Source organism: Bacillus rossius, chromosome 15 (assembly GCF_032445375.1).
Source record: "Bacillus rossius redtenbacheri isolate Brsri chromosome 15, Brsri_v3, whole genome shotgun sequence".
In the NCBI taxonomy this organism is placed as follows: domain Eukaryota; kingdom Metazoa; phylum Arthropoda; class Insecta; order Phasmatodea; family Bacillidae; genus Bacillus; species Bacillus rossius.
Genome location: NC_086342.1, coordinates 38,918,114 through 38,939,062, shown reverse-complemented (window position 1 = coordinate 38,939,062; position 20,949 = coordinate 38,918,114). Strand labels below are relative to the sequence as shown.

General features: G+C 45.0%; 1 protein-coding gene across 1 annotated transcript in view; it reads left to right on the top strand.

Annotated features, from left to right (window-relative positions):
• LOC134539383 (synaptic vesicle glycoprotein 2C-like) overlaps positions 1–20,949 on the top strand; it is a 134,135-nt gene that overhangs the window by 72,545 nt on the left and 40,641 nt on the right. Inside the window, exons 3-5 of the mRNA XM_063381373.1 lie at positions 63–210; positions 2,983–3,163; positions 10,260–10,411. Of these exons, the coding sequence (XP_063237443.1) occupies positions 63–210; positions 2,983–3,163; positions 10,260–10,411 (481 nt within the window). The remainder of the gene's footprint in view (positions 1–62; positions 211–2,982; positions 3,164–10,259; positions 10,412–20,949) is intronic.

The window sequence follows — 20,949 nt, the reverse complement described above, 5'->3', positions numbered from 1 at the left end:
ATTAAGTTGTGTGTGTTTCTAAGGGGTGTGTGTGTGACGGCAATGCGGGTGTGTGGTCGCAGGCCGGGCTGGGCTACTTCCAGTGGCTGGCGCTGCTGGTGGGCGGACTGGGGCTCGCCGCGGACACCATCGAGCTGTTCGTCGTGGCCTTCATCCTGCCCAGCGCCGAGGTCGAGCTGTGCATCGACGACGCCGAGAAGGGCTGGCTAGGTGCGTGCGTCCCATAGCACTTCCCGCAGTCACAACCCAGTGCTTCTGGCTGGGGGCGCGATCACACTCACATCTCAATACAAACTTTTCGTAAAACTTTGTTTGTTTTTTCCTAACCCAACTTAAAGCTTGAGTGTGTGGGAGGGGTCCGAGTTAGGGAGGGAGACTAAGTGCGTCTCAGGCTGAAGCCTATACACTTTAATCATGTAGGAGAGGTAGCATGCATCATGTGCTAGGAGGGGGATTGGCCAGCCATGGCAGCCTTTGGCACCATGACTAACTCCTCTCACTGACTATTATAGACTAAAACTAGACATGCGAGATGCAGGTTGGTTACTTGAATCACCAAAACTATTTTCGAACATAAAATGTTATTGGTCGAAGATACAACAATCTAGTATGGTTCCATATACTACATTTCTCTCTCTTTTGATTATACTGTATTTTGGATCAGTTATTCTTGAACTCCTGTGAAGTGTGAAAAGGAGTTTCACTGTATGTTTTAAATTCAATTCGAAAAATATTCAATATTCGTGAATAATTTGATATTCGATTCGAAATTTTATTCAAACAAAATGTTTTCGCGGGGACCTAGGCTTTCTATACACATAACATTGCATCTTAAAAAGTTTTTGGAACACATCGCTTTGATTATAAAAGAGGGAAATGCAAACCAAAATGCAGTAAGTTAAAAGTGCGACCGTTTTTTGATGCATTTTTTTAGCATCTTTCGTAATTTATAGATGTGTATTTGAATTTGTCGTTGTTAAACTTTTCGTGTAATGTGCTTCTTGGGTTCTTGTGTATCTTGCATAGTTTATAAACCCTGCCTAAGTCTCCATTGTTTGCAGGCTATTTCAACCACCACAATTGCTGTATTCATTGTTTTTAAAGGGTCTACATACCTGGAGATATTACTGCTTTTATTTTTTCAGAAACAAGCAAGCCAGAGCAGTGGACAACTTCTGAGTCAATCATTGACCAACTTATTTGCCAGTAGAACTTGAAAATTGTGTTTCATGGTGGACTTATATGGGTTTTAAAAGTTTTTGTTTTTGCTTATAACACTGATTGTTTAGAATCCTAATTTATTTTAATATTGTCAAATTCAGTTACAAAAATTTAGTGAAAAGTAAAAAATTTCTTCATCTTTGTCATCCACACTAAAAATTATTCTATGAACATGTGATTTGTTATGAAGTAGCCATTTATTTGCTGGTATTAATTCATCTTTAACTCCATTTTTTTTGTGACTGAATTGTTTTGGTAAAAATTTAATACTTCTTAAGATTTACGAATGTTCAATGCAAAACTCATCAAATTTTGTATTGCAAGCGAAGTACTGTCAATACCAATGTAAATAATTTTGAAGGTTTTTTTTTAATAAAAATTATTTTTTTATAAAAAGTTATTTGCGGTGCACTGTGCTCTGAACAGGCCTAGGAAAACAACATGGCTACTGGCCAATGACATGTACAGTAAATACTAAAAAAATATATATGCACCACCTGAATAGTGTAAGTGTTTGAAAGTACACATTTTATGACACCAAAGTGTGTACTTTGCTATACCTAAATAAAACCAAAAGAAAGCTGAAAATCTGCACATTGTACATAAATACATTTTTTATTATCTTTTTTCATTTATACAATCACGTTCAGTTTTTCAGGAAATTCTTCTATCACAAAAGCAAGCTTATGTGCTGTTTATGCTATGTGCAGTATTTGAACTATAGTATCAATTTAAAGTGTGTATGTGTTTGTGTGTAAGGAAAAATAATCACACAAATACAAAGTAATGTTCGCAGGCTTTCACGGCCATTGTCTGAAGTAGCTTGGCTTCTGGATTGTAGCCGTGTCCTTGGCGAATGATTCACCGACATCATCAGGGAGCCTTTTGTATTAGGTAACTGATGATGGCGACTGCAATGTCGACTAGAAACGTCGGTGAATTATTCGCCAAGGACACGGCTACAACTCAGAAGCCAAGCTACTTCAATATTCGGTACTTTTTTAGTTTGTAAAAAATTAATAAACAGGGCTGGGCCCGGGCCCTGGACACAGGGGTCCACTCAGTCCCGCCCGTGTGGGAGCCATGGTTGATTGCTCGCGAGGTAAAGTGCCCCATACACTAGCGGATATGCTCGGCGCATGGCTGCCATCACACACTACACGAGCATGCTCGTCTCTCTCTCTATAAAGACAGTCCGTGTTGTACTTTAACAACGGCTGCAAGCAGCATTGCACTGTTTGGCGGATTATTTTGTTTGGCTGAAGATCCACTAAAAAAGAAACTAAGAGTTGGGTCTAAAAGGTGGCTCGTGGGACGAAATCGTTACAGTGACATGTCAATGCTCTGCATAGTTATTTGAGGATAGATAAATGTACATTCACATTCACATTCACAAATATTGTTCATTCTGATTTCTCTGGTTTTTTTTTCACTAGCTGTTCGTAGCACTCTTGTTTGATATGCCTATTGGCATATTCCTTACTCATTATATCCCACACTGGTCGAAGAGTGCGATAAAAACGTTATTAAAACTTTATTGTCATTAAAAGACATGATGATGCGACGACAGACAGCACACTCGCTGTGGGCTCGGGGCGAGCATGTTGGGACCTGCCACAGGCTGGCGGATATGCTCGGTCCGGGGCCCGGCTCGGGGCGAGCAGGTTGGGACCTGCCACACACTGGGGCATGCCCTCCAGAGTGTGGGGTCGCTTTAAGGTGTTGTGAGCGGTGTTGTGCTTGTTGTTCGCACGAGGACAGTCGCCATCACGTTCCTGGGCATGATGGCGGGCTCGGTGCTGTGGGGCAGCCTGGCGGACCGCATGGGCCGCAAGAGGACGCTCATGTCGGCGCTGGGCGTGCACGCCGTGTTCGGCATCATCGCTGCGCTCATGCCCACCTTCGGCACCTTCATGACGGCGCGCTTCTGCAGCGGCATAGGGTGCGCTCTCCCTCTCTCTCCCTCATACCCCAACCCACGGGGCGATCACTCAGGGCTCTTTGGCCTGATCTATGTTGCAATCGGTACTCTTTGGTCTGATCTATGTTGCACTCGGTGCTCTTTGGTCTGATCTATTAGGCACTCAGCGCTCTTTTGCCTGATCTACAGTATGTTGTACTCAGCACTCTTTTGACTAATCTATGTTGTACCTAGTGCTCTTTTGCTTAATCTATGTTGCACCCGGTGCTCTTTTTCCAAATCTATGTTGCACTCAGTGCTCTTTTGCATGATCTATGTTGTACTCAGCGCTCTTTTACCTTATCTATGTTGCACTCAGCACTCTGTTGCCTGATCTATGTTGTACGTAGTGATCTTTTGCCTAATCTATGTTGCACCTGGTGCTCTTTTGCCTGATCTATGTTGCACCCGGTGCTCTTTTGCCTGATCTATGTTGCACCCGGTGCTATTTTGCCTGATCTATGTTGCACCCGGTGCTCTTTTGCCTGATATATGTTGCACCCGGTGCTCTTTTGCCTGATCTATTTTGCACCTGGTGCTCTTTTGCCTGATCTATGTTGCACCCGGTGCTCTTTTGCCTGATATATGTTTCACCCGGTGCTCTTTTGCCTGATCTATGTTTCACCCGGTACTCTTTTGCCTGATCTATGTTGTACTCAGCGCTCTTTTGTCTGATCTATGTTGTACTCAGCGCTCTTTTGCCTGATATATGTTGTACTCAGTGCTCTTTTGCCTGATATATGTTGTACTCAGCGCTCTTTTGCCTGATACATGTTGCACCCGGTGCTCTTTTGCCTAATCTATGTTGTACGTAGTGCTCTTTTGCCTGATCTATGTTGTACTCGGTGCTTTTTTGCCTAATCTATGTTGTACTCAGCGCTCTTTTGCCTGATCTATGTTGTACCCAGTGCTATTTTACCTGATCTATGTTGTACGCAGCGCACTTTTACCTGATCTATGTTGTACGCAGCGCTCTTTTACCTGATATATGTTGTACTCAGCGCTCATTTACCTTATCTATGTTGCACTCAGCACTCTGTTGCCTGATCTATATTGTACGTAGTGATCTTTTGCCTGATCTATGTTGCACCCGGTGCTCTTTTGCCTGATCTATGTTTCACCCGGTGCTCTTTTGCCTGATCTATGTTGTACTCAGCGCTCTTTTGCCTGATCAATGTTGAACTCGGTGCTCTTTTGTCTTATCTATGTTGCACTCGGTGCTCTTTTGACTAATCTATGTTGCACTTAGTGCTCTTTTGCCTAATCTATGTTAACAAATGTTTACATTTCTAATTTGGCAATCATAAAAACATGAGTTGAATCAAATGACTGTTTTTGGGGCCTCCTTGGCTCAATGTTTTTTCCTTGAGGATATGTCTAAATTACATTTACGCTTCATATTATTTACATTTACACAGATTGTTTTTGTTTTCACTGGTTACAAATGTAATTATGATTATTATTACACTGGCTCTAATATTAAACTGTATACGTTCGTGGCACTGTGTTAGGCTGTCCGTCCCCGTAGCACCGGCGCTATGGGTGGTGTTCCTTTGTGTACGGGTGTTCATGGTGGTCTGCCTGGATGGTGATGCGTTATTAGTTTGTGGGGGCGCGGGCGTGTAATGTCAATGTGCTCCGATCATGGGCGTCGCAACCGGGGGGGACACGCCCCCCAATAATAAAAGTCATCAATTTCGTCCCCTCCAATAATATATTTAGTTTCGTAGTTATATTAAAAATATGATTTCTGTGATATAACCCATATGTTGCGCATGGTGCATTTAGTCCAATCGTGGTAATGTGAGCACTTTTTAATTCAATCTTCGTGTAAAATCAAAATCAGGTCCGATACCGAGGAGAGATACTATAATAATAGTGAATATAATCACTTTATTACTTATGTTTGTGTACATGTGCGAAATATTCTTAATACTGCTGCGGCATTTAAGTGTAACATTCAGGTTTCTCCTGATGTTTAAATTAATGATTTTGTGTAGATATAGCACCAGCAGATATGTTAACTGTGTTTTTACAAATTTGTTCTCCGAAAATATTTTTTTTATAAAAAAATAAATTATATATTGCAACCAACTATAATTAGAATATTTAGGAAAGAAAAATGCCTAAAAACCACCTTTTTGCACCTTCAAACCCCCCGCTTTTTTTCCCCAGGGGATGGATATTCCTCAACAACTAAATCAAGTAATCCCCCCCCCCCCCCAAAAAAAATTTATCCTTGCAACGCCCATGGTCCGATGTGTTGTACGAGTGTAGACGGGGGTCGTTAGTCCCGGCTCGGAGCTGCCCCTCCCCCCCCCCCCCCTTTAGGATTCAAAAACAACACAAGCGAAGACAGAATATAAAATTTGGGAAGCCTTCATTTCACAGACGAGAGAGCCACACTCGAAGTTCCCCGAAGTTTACATGAATTCACAGTATCTTTAGGGCCTGTATTGCCAACTCTGGATAAAAGCCGTGAATAGCTATACACTGAATAAGCTATTCGCTTAATATCTTCGTCCTCGTGTATTACAATCCCAGAATAGTGACCAAATAGCTATTCGCAATTTATCTGATGATTTCGACACCTCTACTGTATTTTTTAAGCGTTGGTATTAAAAACCCTGCTAAGATAGTGAAAAATAATGCTGTAGTGTTGCCAGTTTTGGTTATTCCAACGATCTTTTGTTTTCTTTACTTTTCTGCTATCATCTTCACTATATTATTCAATACATATTTGCGCTTTGTGAGGCTAGATATGGCTGAATTAAAAGTAGCGAAACGTGTGCGCTCTCTAATTACAGTAAAGAAGAATGCACGAAGTAAGTTCAATTTGTGCGCACGTTCGAAAATATAATTGAAAACAAGATGACAGATTTTGTTCCAAATCACGCCAGGCAACATTAAACATTGCGTAACTATTTTTAAGTAACCTTTTTTTACATTTACATTACAGTTTAAAATAGACAAACAATCCTTGTCCTAAATTTGTTTTGCATCACAGATTTGCAGTTCGGATTAGAGAAATATTTTAACCCTAAAGGATTATTTTCGAATGAAGTATAAGGCCGTGTCACAAGTCGCCCAGAGTACTCTCTCGCCCACTCTTGACGTCACAGAGGGTACTTTCTCCAGTCCCAACTGAGAGTATACAATCCTGAGAGGGAGAGTGGCCAGTGAGAGTGCATAGGTACTCTCTTGAATTGCGACACGGTCTTAACAAATGGCCAAAAAGTAAACACCTCCCCCCCCCCAAAATATATATATATATATATATATATATATATATATTGAACACACTAAACAATAAGGAAAATTTTGGTTAGGTTTGATCTGTAAATTTTATGAAAAAGAAAATTAAAGGTAAATAAACTAATATATAGTTTACCTATTAGTATTAAACACAATATTGCCATTAATTTCTTCAAGCAACCGAAGTGCTGAATGTCTGGAGATTCTGAAGCGCATAACAAATTAATCGTCGCTCCACTCTTCATAGTTATCTGGACGGTATCTAATTGTTTTCGCCATTCTTGTTCTAGCAAGAAAAATCTCCAAAAACTCATCATCAGAATCACTATCAACAATCATCTGTCTCCTTCCAGCCGTATTTGATTTCAGTAGCACAGCTGATCGGCCCGATGCCTTCGAAGTGCTTATTCGCTGAATAAGAGCTTATTGGCTCGTCCGACCACCGAATAGTTCATTCAACGAATAGGCGCCCGAATATCACTATTTAAAGGTCGTAATACGTTCGTGGACGCTATTCAAGAAATAAATTTTATTCAGAGCTTTATCCGGAGGTGGTAATACAGGCCCTTAATGTAGCTATCCTAACCAAATCAACCGTCCACAATTTTTTAAAGTATTTATAATGTAGCTAACCTAACATAATTGACCATTAGTATTCTTGTATCAACACCGTCATATTTATTTACAATGAACAAAAAAAATAACCCCAAGATGCACGATTGGGCGTTTGGCTCTCTCGTCTGTGAAAAGATGGCTTCCCATGAAAATTCCAGCAACCTAGCTTAAATGTATTTCCTATCATTATAACCCAACATACTGCACACACACAATACGCAATAATTTTTTTTGACGTGACCATTTAAAATTGCTTCCGTAGTGGGAGGCAATTAAAAAAAAAACGAATGATAACAAAATCTGGGGGATACAGTTCGGTGTTGCAGATACATGACTATCATCTCCATCCGAAAATTTAATTACGCCACTGGATAGCTGAAGGATCAAAGAATTCGTTGTGCTAAGTGAGGACTGTGACGCATCGCGCGCGCGTGGAGAGGGAAGCGCCGCCAATTTGAGGTCATTTTGCTGCGTTTCGAGATTTCCATTTAGTATAACTTTTGACTCTGAGAAGCTACGACGTTCGTTTGGGTTTTAATCGTCAGCTCTCGTCAAAATCTATCTATTGCACATATAAAAATTTAGTGTGAAATAGTTACAGAGAATATGTATGGTGATAAAATAAAAATATTATAACATACATAAAATAGCGTATTTTATATTTTGTATAGAAAAAATATTACCCGTTACGTACACCTATTCACGTACAACACACGGCCGTGTCCATGACACAGCAACATCCCAGTTTTTTCCAAGCAGTCTATGTTTAATGCCCGTTTGCAAACGTGTTACTTACTGTATGCATGTATTTTAAACGAACTTGACATGTGTGTGTCGTGTATTTAAAATATTAAGTTTAGTCCCGGCTCTCGGTTCTCGGTCCTGCCCTGTTTTCGGTTCTGCCCTGTTTTCGGTTCTGCCCTGTTCTCGGTTCTGCCCTGTTCTCGGTTCTGCCCTGTTCTCGGTTCTGCCCTGTTCTCGGTTCTGCCCTGTTCTCGGTTCTGCCCTGTTCTCGGTTCTGCCCTGTTATTACAACTATAGATGAGTGAATCAAATCCTTAAATACCATCAAATAATTATTTTAATGATTTTGTATTCTAGGAAAAAGTTTCAAAGAAAAAAAATTATAGGAAATAAAGTATATTAAAAAATTCATCACTTGATAGCCTCTGAAGTTTACTAGATAATTTTTTTTCTTTATACCTAACATGTTACCATTCCCCAAGATAGTGTACTTTTACTTTTAACGTGTAATTATTGATTGATTGATTGATTGATTGATTGATTGATTGATTGTTACACATGCGATTGGGCTTCCACCTGATGGCAAGGAGTTCCCCCCCCCCCCCCCAACTCAACCCAATTTCTGAAGCCTCTTCCTCTAGTCCTTTTCTCTTGTCACATTCATCAGTATCTTTCCCTCAATCCCATTCCACTCCTTCCCCATCCTCACCAGGAATACTTGCCCTCCTCTTTCCGTTCTTCTCTACTCTCAATCTTCCACCCATGATCCCTCCTCCCTCTATTCACACCTTTTTTTAACCCATCTCCCAGTATTACCCAGCCCCCCTCACCCCTTGCCCACCCTAAAATTTCTACTTTCCTCCTTCTGTGTATTATATTAATTATATATAGGATATATGTATTCTGGAAATTTATTTGGTGAAACAAACTTTTATATGCTTGAATGTTTCAACACCATAGAAAATATTTTTCATTTCTTGTACATTATTTTACTTTTTACCTTTGAGACCTACATATTGATTCGAGGGGTGTATCGAGATACTCTTTGAAATTCTAATTTGAGATTTGGATTAGAGAAAATTGGGAGCCAACCCATCAATACTTACAAATCTTAGGGTTACTTTAATGTTAATGGTAAACAAGCTGCTTTATGCAAACACAGTTGTTGTGTCCTATATTTGACCTCGGCCTCCTCTCTCTGCAACCAACATGGCCGCTTCACAAGGAAAGCTGTATCCCAACAGACTTCTCTACACCAGCCATGGGATATAGGCTACGAGTGGTGCCGCAAACATAACATAGATGGCAGCACGCATCCTTTTGAACGTTTATAGCAGTGCATATGGATTTATTAAGGACTATATAATATAACATGTGTGTCAGTGCTATATATGTTATAAGTAAATAATATCCTAGTGTGTGAATTCCTGGGGAGGGCACAGGATGGCCTGTTTTTCTGTATTGGGGAAAGATATGTCGCTCTGTCAGTGATCATTGTAGGGAGGAGATCTATATAAGCTCGGTACAAATTGTGCCTAGCAGAGCTCCTCTCCAAGTAATTGGCAAATATAACTTGGTGAAATTGGATACAGAGGAAAAGTTATTTAATCTATCTCTTGCTCTCAGCTCCCTTCCTCCCTCTGGAGCGGCCTTCGGGTGCTCGCTCTAGACTCGCCTCCCTCCTTCCTCTGGAGCGGCCTTCGGGTGCTCGCTCTAGAACTCCCACCCCTCCCCCCTCTTCGCCCCTCTCGACCTGTTTCTGCACTACCCTCCCCTCCTCCTGCCCAGCAAGAGGGCTGGCAAGAAACACCCTAAGGGGAACAAGGTGTGTGGCCAAGAACATCAGGGATACTTCTCTGGACCTGTGGACGCCGCGGCATCCAGCCCAGAATACAGCCTCTCCAGCACCAGCCCCGGTACCGGGACACGTCACAGTATAGCTTTCCCGTGATCTCCAGAGATTAGAAAAGGCTTACAGATGAAGCATTAGCAGTCAGACATGAAACAGTTTTTTCCTCAATTTGTTTTTCTGATATACACATACCAATATGGCGGACATTTGTTTGTATTTTTATCAGATGTTCTAGCCTGCTTTTATTAACTACTGTACTTAAGCTGTTCGGAAGAAAATTAGAACAAAATATTACTGGTTAATATGTATATATATATTAAAAGTCCGAAAACTAATCTTAATACAAATGTAGATAATGATATGAGTCGACATTTATCTCCAGTTTAACCTCCAATACAGGCACAGCTGATACATTTGTAAACGAACAGCCGCCATATTGGTACGTGCAGTACAATGAAATCCTCCTCCCCTTTGGGCTTCACTCCCCTCGACTGGAATCGGACCTCATGCCCAGCTGTACATTTCCCCATTCTCTGGTGACACCCCACGCAACACGGTGTGATATAAGTGATGGAAGTGGATGAAGTGACGGAGGCAGGCGGTGTGTTGCAGTATCGGCGGGGTGTTCCCGATAGTGATGGCCCACTTCGCGGAGCTGCTGTCCAAGGCCGACCGCGCCAAGTACCTCAGCTTCCTGCTCATGTTCTGGGCGCTGGGAGGAGTGTTCGTGGCGCTGGTTGGCTGGGCGCTCATCCCCACCACCGGTCAGCACCCCGCCACTCCGCTCGCCCCAACGTCCTGCCTGCACGTGCCATCACTGCTGCACATTAATAACACAATCACATGATTCAGTTTCAAACTATAAACTAACGAAATCTGAAAAATATTTCCATCTAAAGATCAATTGCAGTTTAACCACAATATTAATGCCTAATTCAAGCGACACTCATAATCGGCAATTGATTGATCGTTTTCATTAAATGTTATTTTGCTGTGCAGACGATACATATTCACATCAAATACAAGTTATGAGGGGAAAAAATGAATAGTTAGTTAAAAACCTGTTACATAAAACCCTGAAATTATATTTCAAGGGTAATATTTTGAAATTTATGATAATTAAAAAAAACATCAACTACAATTTTAAAGCACACCTGTATAACCTTTCTAGATGGAAAAGATTTTAAAAAAACTGTGAAATATTGTATTTAGCATTGACCCTATAATTTTAAGCGGAAATTAATTCTGCACTTTCCCACACCACTTACAACTAAACCGGGCTGGGCCCGGGCCCTGGATCCAGGGGTCCACCCAGCCCCACCCTTGTGGGGGCACGATCGCCATCACAGAGATGCTGTCTGCGTCAAAGCTGAAATTCCAAAACTTGCTTTTACAGCACATCCCATCAATACTAACAACGGATATAAATTGCAAATATTCCTACTTAATAATATTATCAATGTGAATGTAAGTTTGTTACGCTTTCACGCGAAAACTACTTAGGGCCGATATTATGACCTCCGGCTAAATCCTCAGGTTAGCTAGCCTCCAGGTAAGGCTAGCCTCCGGTTAACGAACGAGGGGTGTATTATGACCCATACTTAGCCTGCGGTTGGCTAACCGGAACCTGACGAATCGTGTGGTGTAATAATGGGTGTGTTGGTAATGAAATAAAACAGAATTTGGTAACTTTTGTTGCAAGACAGTTATTTTTTCTGGTAGAATGTTAGTCAGCTGTTTGTATTGTGATTCGGAATGTTTACAGCTGCAGTAAAGAAATATGCCGCGAACTTTATCTTGCAACAGATATAATTAAATTAACCAAAAACTACTTTGACGTCAAACCTGCTTTGTATTAAACCATAAAATTACAATTTACGATTCAAAACCGTGTGTTTTCAACTTTACTCTTGTATTGAAACTCATGATTTTGTTAGGTTATATATTAAGCCAAAACTAACGAAGTAATTCTATACCAACAAATAAATAGGGGATGACATTTTTGCTAGAGAACACTTATTTCTTTCATAAATTTATTTCATAATCAAATAATATAGACCCCGTTTCGGGAAAATACTTGTCGATTTTCATTTCACTGGTGTAGGTTTCATTTTTGTACTAATAGTTTCGTATCACGTATCCAAATTAATCCGATCCTGATGGAATTAGTTTGTGGTATAGGATGCTTGCTGTTTTAATTTAGTAGGTCGAGAGATCCTAGATATATTCACTGGGAAAATAATTATGATTGTAAAATGTATACGAAAGAAATATATTTTTACAAGACCTGACATAATTTGTTTGCATCGTGATATGTTAGGTATTTTGTGTTGTGTACAGAATGTTTCAACATTCTAAATTAAAACAGCAAGTATAATGTAAAACAAGACCAACATATAAAGGGTCATGCCGATAGGATCAAGGGATAAACTTGGATACGGTAAACAGAATAATTCCAGTGCTGTTTTCTTTTTGCACTTGCGTGGCAGGTAGATAATAAGTACCTAATGGTTTGTAAGATAGGGAAGGGATAATTGGGTAACATTTATTTTCACATTCAATTGTATTCATTGAATTATAACCACGTCTGAAGTTGTATGAAATGCATTTCATTCCCGGCATGTCCACTGTATTACGAATAAAAATTCACAGATACAACTTCCACGAAAACACACATTTTAAAGGTACCTACCGGTAATAATAACCCTCGTTTTGCAATTTTAAAATTCACTTATTTACACATATTCTTAAGTTTATATACATAGCATACGTTTATGTACTTCGTGATCAATTAAAGTCAAATAATAATACACGACTCGACGAGAATAGAAAAGCGTGACTACACTTTCATGCCATGTAATTTTTAATAAAACTTTGACGAATGCGAAGCATTTTACATTTAGTAATAAATTATTCCATGGCATCCTGCAAATATTCAATAGAATTCCTCAAATAGTCATCATCACTAACAACAACTAACCTCGCCTGATACATCGCCATTTTATTTTCTGTTGCTTAGCCTCCGGTTAAACAGCTAGCGGACGGTTCATCCACCCGCTAGGTTAGCCGGGACTTTAACTCGAAGGTAGACGTTAACAGGGAGTCATAAAACCGAAATAAGAGCTAGCCTGCGGTTAAATTTTAGCCGGAACTTTAGCCGGAGGTCATAAAACCGGCCCTTAACCGATCATCATGAAACTTTGTACACATTTTCTTGGAGGTATTAGAAGTAACATAGGATAATTTTTATTAGAAAAAAAATATTTTTTACGAAAGATAAAAAAAAAATGTTTGTCAAAAAATCTCAAAATCTAGCTACTGCAACGCCATCTAGCATTCCAGTTATGAAGTTCCAACCCTGAGTACTGTAATCCCGTTGCACTGTATTATCGACGGTCAAAATTCAAAATTCAAAATTATTTATTTTTGTTACAGAGAAATATATTTTATTGATTCATTTCTATTGTAATGATCTCTGATACTTATTTAATGGCTTCAATGCGAGCGAAGCCGCGGGTAAAGGCTAGTAGGTAACTCATATATATCGTGAATACTCTGATTTTTTTTCCTAAACTAACTAAAACTAAGTGTATTTGGGAGGGGTCCGGGTTAGGGACCTAAGTCATGCTGGGATTAGCCATGCAGGGAGAGGGTCGCATGCATCATGTGCTAGGAGGGGATTGGCCAGCCATGGCAGCGATTGGCGCCATGACTAACTCCCCTCACTCTTAACTCTAAACTAAACTACTAGATAAGTTGGGCCCAGGTAAAACCTGCATAGACACAGGGAAAACCCTGGGCACTTTCATGCGGGATGCCAAATTTCATGCATTAATTTCAGGCAGGTTCAATACGGGAAACAGAAGGATGGTTCATGAAGAAGAGTTGGTCAGAGTAGAAAGAGTCTACCATGCGGGGTTTGGGCGCTTGGACTTAAATGTCCGCATTGTTTGTTGTTCTGCAGTTCTGGATCTCTGCTAGTAGTCAAGGCGTCTGCCTTCTAACCTCGACGTTGCTGAATACTCATCATGTATGCAACAGACTTCAGTTAGAATTGTTTTTAAATATTGTCTGGTGTATTTTTTTTTCAAGCAAAGTAGCTGTCAGTCTCTTATGGGCGACAAATGAAGTGAACACCAATAAAAACAAATGCATATGACTCCGATACCTTTTTAACGGGGCTTTAAAATAGCTACTTCGCAAATAAACCGTCGTTACAAAAGAATGTAGGACAAGCCGAAACTCGTACAATGACCTGCATCACTCTGATGTCTGATGAAAAGTCTCACCAAGGCACCAGAGAAACAGTAACACCTTTTGGCTCAGAGGAATGATTAAGCAAGATGAAACCAGAATCTTTCGGCATTGAGGATCATTCATTACCTTGCCAAACCAAACCAAATCTTGGGACATCATACAAAAAAATTTTTTAGACCACCTGTATATTTCATCAGAGAACAGGAACTCTAAAACTACGTAAATAAAAAGAACTGAAAATTAAATGTTGTAGAACGATCTCTGTGTACTTTATCTTTTAAAAACATGCAATTACAAATTTACAACTTTTAATACATTTTTAAAAAATTATATATCTTGTAAAACTGGCTTGACAATAAAAAAATATCTCAGCAAACTAGTATTTACAACAATTACATTTATTTTAGATTTACTTCAAATAATTAATACTAATGTTATAAAGAGGTAAAGTTTGCTTGTAAGTTGGTTAGTTTGGATGCAGGGGGTAATCCCTGAAACTACTTATCCTATTCTGAGAATGCTTTCACTAATAGGAAGCCACATTATCCCTGAATGCTATAGGCTATTTAGCATTATGATAAAGATGTATTTTCAGTAATAAATCACAATAACTGTAATTGAAGTGAGAAAAAAAACTAGCAGTCTGGTTGATTTATCAGTGTGAGCTGGCTGCCCAAACATTTTGAAATAAAGAAATAAAATGTATAGCAAATTAAAGAAAAAAAATGAATAACTAGATATTAAACTTTTATCATCTTTCGCGATACTGTGTATGTAAGTTTAATATTCCAGCTACAGAGACTGTTTTTATGTTAAAAGCCAAAATAAATTTTACAAGATGGGGTTTTCAATTATTCTCTATGAATAACTCTAATAGTTTAATCAGTATGGAGATGTATAGAGTGCTTAGGTTAGTGTCTTAACTTTTCTGTTATTTAAGTTTTGTGTAAAGTTTTATGTAAGTTACAGTTACTGTAACTGTATGATAACGACAACATGCCTAAAAGATAATCGCAACTCTCGCGAATGACATACCGGACGAGAGAAACAAGTTTACTCTTCTGAAACTACGCAGCCTCGCGACTCACAGAGATTACAATTCGCAAGCTCGTGCTAGGGAGACCAGCACTGAATGTGGGCCCCTAGGCAAACTGTTACAGGACGAATTATTGATAATATGGGACGAATGTGCCATGAGTCATAGAGCCTATGTGTGAAGCTGTTTACCGAACCTTAAAAGTTCTTAGAAATTTTGATAACGTCATGGGTTTGCTGGTGATTTTCCTCAGACACATTCCGTAATTACAAAAGGGACACCTGCAGACATTATTAAAGCATGCTTAAAATCATCTCTCTTATAGAGTTCCACTCAAAGACTGAATTTGCGAATAAACATGATAGCCCATTTAGTGGAAACACGGTGACGTCGTACCTCCGTGCCTCTGGGTTAAAGCCCGGATCACAGCCCTGTCCGCAGCGCGCCGCGGCTTTGGGAATGACGTCACTTCCGCTCCGTGCGCGCGAGAGCAGTGCGCCGGCGTCCTGGTCTCCAGTCCCATGCGAGCCACCTTCGAGGCTAGACGCGGCCGCGAGACGCTCCATAAACTCGCCGCTATTATCGCTTTTGGATTCTGTTCTATAGTGTGTATAATCTCTTTTTTATCGTTTTCTTTACCGTGTGCGTGAGTGTTGTTTTGTATCTGGCGTGTCCGCGGGCCAAAACACGTGGACTAACACAACTAGCCTGCACCGCACATTTCTCCAGCGCGCGAGACGTCCCTCGGCAGCTACACGGGCCGGACGGTCCACCCCTGCCTCCCCGCAGGAGGCTGCTCTACGCGAGAGAGCTGGCGCCGGGCAACACTAGAAAACGGCCGAGCGACGTCCGCCACGTCTCCACGCATTCTACGGAGACGGGTACGCGACATTTGGCGCCCAACGTGGGGCGAACTGCAAGTCCACAGGAGAGCGCGTGCAGTGCGGGAAAAGAGTGTACAGTGAGTGATCAGACAGCGTGAAAATCCACCTGGGACAATGGATGGATTCACTTATTCACCTAGACAGTACTTCTGATCTCATCAACGCGAGGACGCAACCATTCCTTTCCCACGTTTTCAACACCTATCAGTTTCACGGTTCAGCTGATAACGCATCGCCGTCTCCCGTCCCGCAACAGGATTATATTTCCCGTCGATTCACCACCACCCCCCTCCAACGGGATAACGCACCGTGGTACCCCCTCCTTTTTCACCCTTTCGCCGTTCTGCCATCGGTGATCTTCGGGGCGCGCCGGCGGTGTTCGGGCGGGCGCGGTGATAGCCTGCGCGGGCAGGCTGCGCAGACGGAGCGGCCACGTGGGCCCCGTGTTTGTAAACAATGCTGCCGCGCGGGTTGACAGTTACGTGCGCGACGTGTCAGCTACCGAAAGGAATGGACCTTGTGACAGGAGAGTGGCAGTGTCGGAACACGTGTACGTGCGCGCCACTGAGGCGCAGTGAGGTGAAGACAGAAACTGCTGAGGGTGTGTTGTTATGGGACAGGGATACATCATCAGAGCAGATGCATAGGGTAGCCCCGAACACAGCGAGTGCCGTGTACCGGGAAAAAGGGGGATGTGACGAGTGTAGAGGCTGCTCGGGCAACCGCGTCGGGTCGATGTTACCGAACCAGAATCCACCGTCGCCGAACCTAATTGACTGGGACACACCTACGAACTCGGCAGCGCCGCCAGTCGCGTACGCTGTGCGGGTTGCCACAGGGGCTGGGCGTATAGTGCTGCCAGAGTTTAGCGGGCTCGTGCCACGGGAGTTTGTGCGGTGGTGTGAGAGGCGCATGTTACAGTGCAGTGTGCCGGTAGAGGAGTGGACTCAGCGCACAAGCGAACAGTTGCGTGGTCGAGCTCGTGAGTGGTGGACTCTATGGGGGCGATACGATATGCAGTGGCGGGAGTTCTCCACGCGTCTCATGCAGCGATTTGATGACCGCCAGGCAGTCTTGAGCTGCAAGGCCCGTTTCTACGGCGAGGCGCAGAGGGACACGGAATCGGTGGAGAGATTCCTGGCGGGCAAGTTGCAGCTATATCGTCGCATAGCCCCAGGGGAAGCGCCGGAGCAAGCGTTGCCGGACGTGACCGCGTTAGTGCGGGAAGAATTACAACCCTTCCTCAGGCCGTATTGCAACGGGTCTGTTGAAGAATATGTGCGACAGGCCGTAGCCACGGAGGGCAACCTGCAGCGCCTTCTGGGGCGACGGACAACTATGACCACTCCCGGACGAGAGCCCAGACACGAGTACAGAGCGCCCGCTCTCCCAGAGGGAGACATGCAGCTCGAACGTCCACGGCAGATGGTAGCACGGGCAATCGAAGGCCCACCGAGTGGCAGACGACAGACCACCGCACCAGAGTGGCGGAACGCGGGGAATCGGCGGGACGGAGGCCGACCACCCCAGTGTCGCCTTGGATGCCCGCAGGACACGTTCCATTGGCACCAGGACTGCCCAAGACAACAACAACAACAACAACAACTGGCGGGAAACGGGCAGCAGGGTGTGTAGGACCAACAGTTCTGCCCCCCACACCACCTAACCTCCTTCCCGAAGCCAAGGCCGAGACACACATAACACTGGGACAGCTCACCACCCCTGACGACCGGCTGATGTGGGTACCCGTCACTCTGAACGGGAGACCGACGGCTGCTCTCGTAGATACAGGTGCGAGCCACGTGTTCGTGGCCCAACACTTGGTGCCGCCAGCGGACGTCACACCGAGACGCTGTGCACTGCGTCTGGCCACGAGCACCGGAGTCGGGACAGCCATCGGGGACGCCATCATAACGGTGAGTGTGAGGGAGCTGGTTACCCAGACGGCAGCAGTTGTAGTAGAGGGACTCAGGGAGGACCTAGTGCTGGGACAGCCTTGGTTGGTAGAGCATGACACAGTGATAGCGCCGGCCTCTGGGCTAGTGAATGTTGGCAAACATGAGCGCCTGGCAGTGTATGCACTAGGTAGAGCACCACCTCCCCCGAGAGAGCCCACGAAGTTAGAAGATGTGGACAATGATGTACCCCCAGAGTATCAGGATGCATTCAGGCGGCTCATAAGGGAAAGGCAGAGCATCTTCGCCACTGCCGACCCACTCAGGCGCACAACGGTGACAGAACACCGAATCCCCACTATGCACGACCAACCAGTGTATGAGGCCCCCAGGGGATATGGTTTCCGCGAGCAACGGGTGATACGTGAGCAAGTGCACGAAATGTTGCGAGATGGTGTCATTGAACCCTCCAACAGCGCATACAACTCACGCATCGTCCTTGCTGCCAAGAAGGATGGGACCATGCGCTTCTGTGTGGACTTCCGTCCCCTGAATAGTGTCACCATTAGTTCTCCACCACCGCAGATCAGTGTGGACGAGGCCTTGGCAGGCCTGGGCAATGCACGAGTGTTCACGACCCTTGACTTACGTTCGGGGTATTGGCAGGTGCCAATACACCCAGGTGACAGAGAAAAGACTGCGTTCACGGTGCCCGATGGTAGACGATTTCAGTTCTGTGCCATGCCCTTCGGGCTCAAGTGCGCGCCGGCCACATTTCAAGCTATGATGGCCCGCGTACTGGAAGGGTACATTGGCCAGTTCGTGACAGCCTACCTCGACGACGTGATTGTGTACTCCAAGACCTGGGAGGACCATGTGCAGCACTTGTCCCTGGTCCTGGAGCGGCTCCAGATGCACCACTTGACCTGTGCCACACAGAAGTGTCACATTGGACGGAGAGAGGTGGAGTTTTTGGGGCATGTGGTGGATGCTGAGGGAAATCGTCCGCACCCGATGCACCTGGCGAAAATTGCAGAAGCTGAACCCCCTAGAACCCGCAAGCAGTTGCAGAAGCTCTTGGGCCTCGCCAACTGGCTGCGGAACTATATCCCGCAGTTCTCCACGCTCACTGCCCCTCTGACAGATCTTTTGTCACCACGACAGCGATACCACTGGACACCGGCTGCACAGCAGGTGCTGGACAGCTTGAAGGCGGCTTTTCTCCGATGCCACACTCTGTCACGGATAAACCCCGAGAGGACGCTGTACGTGCAGACGGATGCGAGCGCCGAGGGGGTGGGCGCGGTGCTATATCAACGAGACGAAAATGGGGACAGGTGCATAATCGACTACGCCAGTGCCAAGTTCGGCCGCGCGGAACGGAATTACCACAGCAATGAACAGGAGTGCCTGGCTGTGGTATGGGCACTGAAGAAATACCGTCCCCACCTCGAGGGTAGGCAATTTGTATTGCGCACGGACAACCAATGCCTCACATGGTTGCGGACCCTCCAGGGGCGGAAAAGCAAACTCGTGAGGTGGGCGCTGTTTCTACAGTCGTTCGACTTCGTTATGGAGCACGTTCCAGGAGTAGAAAACGAGCTGCCGGATGCCCTGTCACGGGACCCTGAGGAGGGATCGTGCCTGAAGGACGAGGTATCTTGGGACGAGATACTGCCACCTGGCCGTGAGACGGATCACCACCACCCAAGGGACCCAACCTGCCGCCTGCTTGCTCTAGGTGTAGACGACGACCCGCCTCCTGCGGACATGGTCGAGCTGAAACGTCGGGTGCACGATGCCCAACGCACCTCTCAGGATGCTGAGCGCAGACGCGCGAAGCAAATAGCGGAACCATGTGAGACCTGGACTACGAGGGACGGTGTGCTCTACATACGAGGACTGGGACCCGATCAGGAGTGGCGCACCTATGTCCCACCGGAGGCACGTGAAGCGGTGCTGCGCTTTATGCATGATCACGACCTGGCCGGACACCCTGGGGCAGACCAAACACGGCGGGCGGTCGGTCAGCACTACCACTGGCCCGGCATGGCCCGGGACGTGCGGGAGTACGTGAGGACTTGTGAGATGTGCCAAGAGCGGAAAGCGCGGCGGAGCGACGGGATGGAGCAACAACAGCCTCGCATTCCCACTACCCCTTTCCAGTCCGTCGCGCTGGATGTCATGGGGCCATATCCCCGCACAGCCCGGGGCAAGAGATTCCTGGTGGTAGTGACCGATCTCTTTACCCGTTGGGTAGAAGCTTACCCCACCAGCAATGTACGGGCCAACACCATTGGGACAATATTGCAAACGGAATTCTTCCCACGTTGGGGCTACCCGAGAGACCTGCTGACGGACAATGCCAGCCAATTCGTCGGGAGGCAGTGGCGGGAGATGTGCAACTCGTGGCACGTCGAACACCGGACCACACCTGCCTACCACCCCCGAGCCAACCCGACGGAAAGGCGAAACCAAGAGTTGAAAGTCCAGATGCGCATAAGGCTGGGTAGCGACCATACTAAGTGGGACAACCATCTTGCAGAGGCTCTGTTTTGTATCCGTCGCAGAACCAATGCAGCCACAGGAATGACCCCGGCGGAAATGGTCCAAGGCCAAAATTTGCCCTTGCCAGGAGAATGGACAGCCCACGGGGTAGCCGATGAAGAAGAAGATCCAGAGGAGCGCCGTCAACGGCGAGAGGCAGAAATGACAACAGCGCTCGAACACCAGAGGGCCTATACTCGCCAGATAACACCGCAGACGACCCGAATGCCACCGGAACTCCAACCTGGAGAACTGGTATACGTGCGCACGCAGCCTCTGTCCAGCGCGCCGAAGAACTACAGTGCCGGGTTGAGCCCCAGATGGTCGGGACCACACCCGATCCTTAAACGGCTAAGTAGGAGCACCTACCTAGTCCGCCTTGATGGACGGCGGGCGCGAAAAGTGCACCGAGACACCATACGGAGAACATCAGTCCCAGGAGAAAATTTGGTCTCTGAAGATGTCACCCTGGTAGAAGTGGACGAAACGCCTACTTCCGACGACTCGATCACACCCCGAGGCATGCGGGGCCTGTTCCATGCCACCCCCAGCCCCGAAACAGCGACCCTGGTAACAGCAGGAAGCTCGGCCACAAGTCCGAGGCGACGCCGTCGGAGACGCACGACGCGGACACAGATCGATGACGTCACCGGGATGCCCGAGGCGGGCGCCGATGCGGCGGG